Genomic DNA, 2,583 nt, shown 5'->3' on the forward strand with positions numbered 1-2,583 from the left:
CTGATACCCAACACGCAACTAATTAACAAAACTACGCATTTTTTTTCTTTTTAGATCTACTATTCTTAAGTATTTTAATTCTACAGTTCTGGGGGCTGCTTATCTTAATGCCCCTGAGAGACACCAAAAGCCAGATTACCATCCTCTGAAAAAATGAATTTTCCGTTGCTTATGAAGTTTCTCAATATATTGATATTCCACCCTTCCAGGATGTTGTCCAGTTTTCAGACGTGTGTTTTTGATTTGCTCATAGTAATGATTCCAGTTTCCATTCTTGTCTGCTCCAAATCCAAACACATTAATCTGAAGACACAAAAATGTGGATTATTAATCACAAATGAAATTAACATAAAATAATTCTAGATTATAGACACTACAGATTTCATTAACATGCTTTAGCTCAGGGGTGTTGAACTCCAGGCCTCGAGAGCCGGTGTTCTGCAGGTTTTAGATATCACCCTGGGTCAACACACCCTAATCAAATGATTAATTCATTAACAGGCTTCTGGAGAACCCCAAGACATGTTATGGAGGTAATTTAGCCATTTAAATCAGCTGTGTTGGATTAAGGACACATCCAAAACCTGTAGGACACCGGCCCTTGAGGCCTTGAGTTCGACACCTGTGCTTTAGCTTAATGCAGTGCAGGCGATTTGCCATTCCATTTTTCTTTTTTTTCCTTTTTTAAGTATATTTTATTAAAACCAAAAATAAAAATACAGTTTGTGTAAGTTAGGATTGTCAGTACTTGTCATATATTCTACTACTAGCACCCTCACCATCCCCTGGAATTTTCTCATACCAAGAGCCTTATCAAGGCAATAGGAAAGGCCAAGAAACGAACACTTCAACATGCTAATACGGTAACAGTATAAAACTATAATAAATACACACAATTAATAATAAACAGATAAACTGAAGAAAGAGAAATAGGAAAGAAATCAAGGTTAATAGTTACCTGTTCCTGACTGATTAACTGATTGATGCATCAGTGTAAAGAGTGACTTTATCCCCCCCACTAATGTGTTCTGCATTGCTCTTAAAAAAGGTATTATTAGGGGACCAAGGACAGGGAGGCAAGTCCCTTGGTCCCCTAATTTCCTTGAAGGAAAGGACTCTAAAAGTAAAAGCCTCAAAAACTTATGTCTTTATGTATCCTCAATCATCTGTGTATGGAAATCTTGGTAAGTTAATTCTATTCATCTGGACATAGCATTTTCATTGGTAAAAATGTCCTACAGGTTTCCCAAGCCTTAACAGTACATTTGCATAATGACTGAAGATAGCATCACTCCCTAACAATCGGCTTTGAGGTCAGTTTTATGATCATTAATACACACATTTATATGCTCATAGATCAATTCTCCATGAGTACCATTCACAGACAGTTGGGGAACGGCTGCAATGTAAAATTTGGTTCTCATTTTAATGCTCCAACCTCCACACCTTTTTAATTCATTCACTTCTCATTAGTACATGGGTCATCCAGCCTAGGGCCAACTGCCAGTTCCCTATGAGGCCTTCTTCCAAATACAATCACAGATTGTCTATCTGTGATTGTCAAATCTAAATAAGGGATATTGTCCCAGCTAGTTTAATGATATTTAGGTAATTCTGCTCTAGAAATAATCAGATGGTAAAGATCCCTTGTGGTAATGCTTAAGCTGGAAATGATATCTATGCTCTCATGTACAACCAATGGGCCAATAATGAATGGTGTAGAAATGAATTATCATATCTGTTTCTTGAACCTACCTCATCACACAAGTACAAGCTGAGAACTAAAGTCAGAAAGCCAGTGGATGGATACCTCCCATGCTTTTTTAGCCAAACATAATGGACATATTTCATGAAAGCAGGGCTGAGGATCATCACCTATTAAAGATTACAATTATAGACTTCAATGACATTTTAGTAAATAATAGAATTACCTTTATTATGACATATCATATTCTGGATGTTTGAAGAATAAGTCATTCTACTCACCATATCCGTGTTAGTTTTCAAACCTGATTTAGCAGTTTCTTTTTGCCTGTTGGATATAACAATAACATGAAATAAGTCCAAGCTCAAAAATGCAACTGCATTTTAAAATATGGTGCAGTTTACCTTTGTGCTTTTGTAATGGTTTGTTTGTTTGTTTTTTTAATTCTACACTGCCAGGGAGGCACCGAGACCATGACACAACTGTGTGTGTATATATTACTCTCTGTCATGCCACATGTTTTTGTCATGGTCTGTGGCCCTATGTCTGAGGACTATTTAACCCACGCTGACGGATGCTCCCCGCCAGTCCGTTAATCACCCCTCAGGGGGTAACTAGGCTTCCCGCAAAAGCTTTGTACATATGTGTCATTTGAACTGCGCTAATTCTGCCTTCACGTGCCTAGGGTACGATCCGGTGTTTGTGTCTGCTACCTGCCTGTCCTCCTGCTTGCGAGCAGTGCATCATCTGTCCTCATCCCTGCCTCCTCGGATTCGCTTCGCACAGACACACTTCCCCCCCCTTCTGAGTCCCACTGTCCCGCTCTGATCGTAAGCCAATTACTAAAGCCCTGTCTTGTTGTGTCTCCCTATTTCCCA

General features: G+C 38.8%; 1 protein-coding gene across 1 annotated transcript in view; it reads right to left on the bottom strand.

Moving 5' to 3' along the window:
* Window positions 1-244: 244 nt before the first annotated feature.
* The window catches only part of LOC102313983 (CMP-N-acetylneuraminate-beta-galactosamide-alpha-2,3-sialyltransferase 1), a gene marked incomplete at its 3' end in the record, with an annotated part of 23,438 nt that continues 21,099 nt past the window's right edge, over window positions 245-2,583 (bottom strand). Inside the window, 3 exon segments of the mRNA XM_005952526.3 lie at window positions 245-303; window positions 1,756-1,875; window positions 1,987-2,032. Of these exon segments, the coding sequence (XP_005952588.2) occupies window positions 245-303; window positions 1,756-1,875; window positions 1,987-2,032 (225 nt within the window).

The sequence above is a fragment of the Haplochromis burtoni genome, unplaced genomic scaffold (assembly GCF_018398535.1).
Source record: "Haplochromis burtoni strain Fernald_Lab_line unplaced genomic scaffold, NCSU_Asbu1 Contig_1748, whole genome shotgun sequence".
NCBI classification, from domain to species: domain Eukaryota; kingdom Metazoa; phylum Chordata; class Actinopteri; order Cichliformes; family Cichlidae; genus Haplochromis; species Haplochromis burtoni.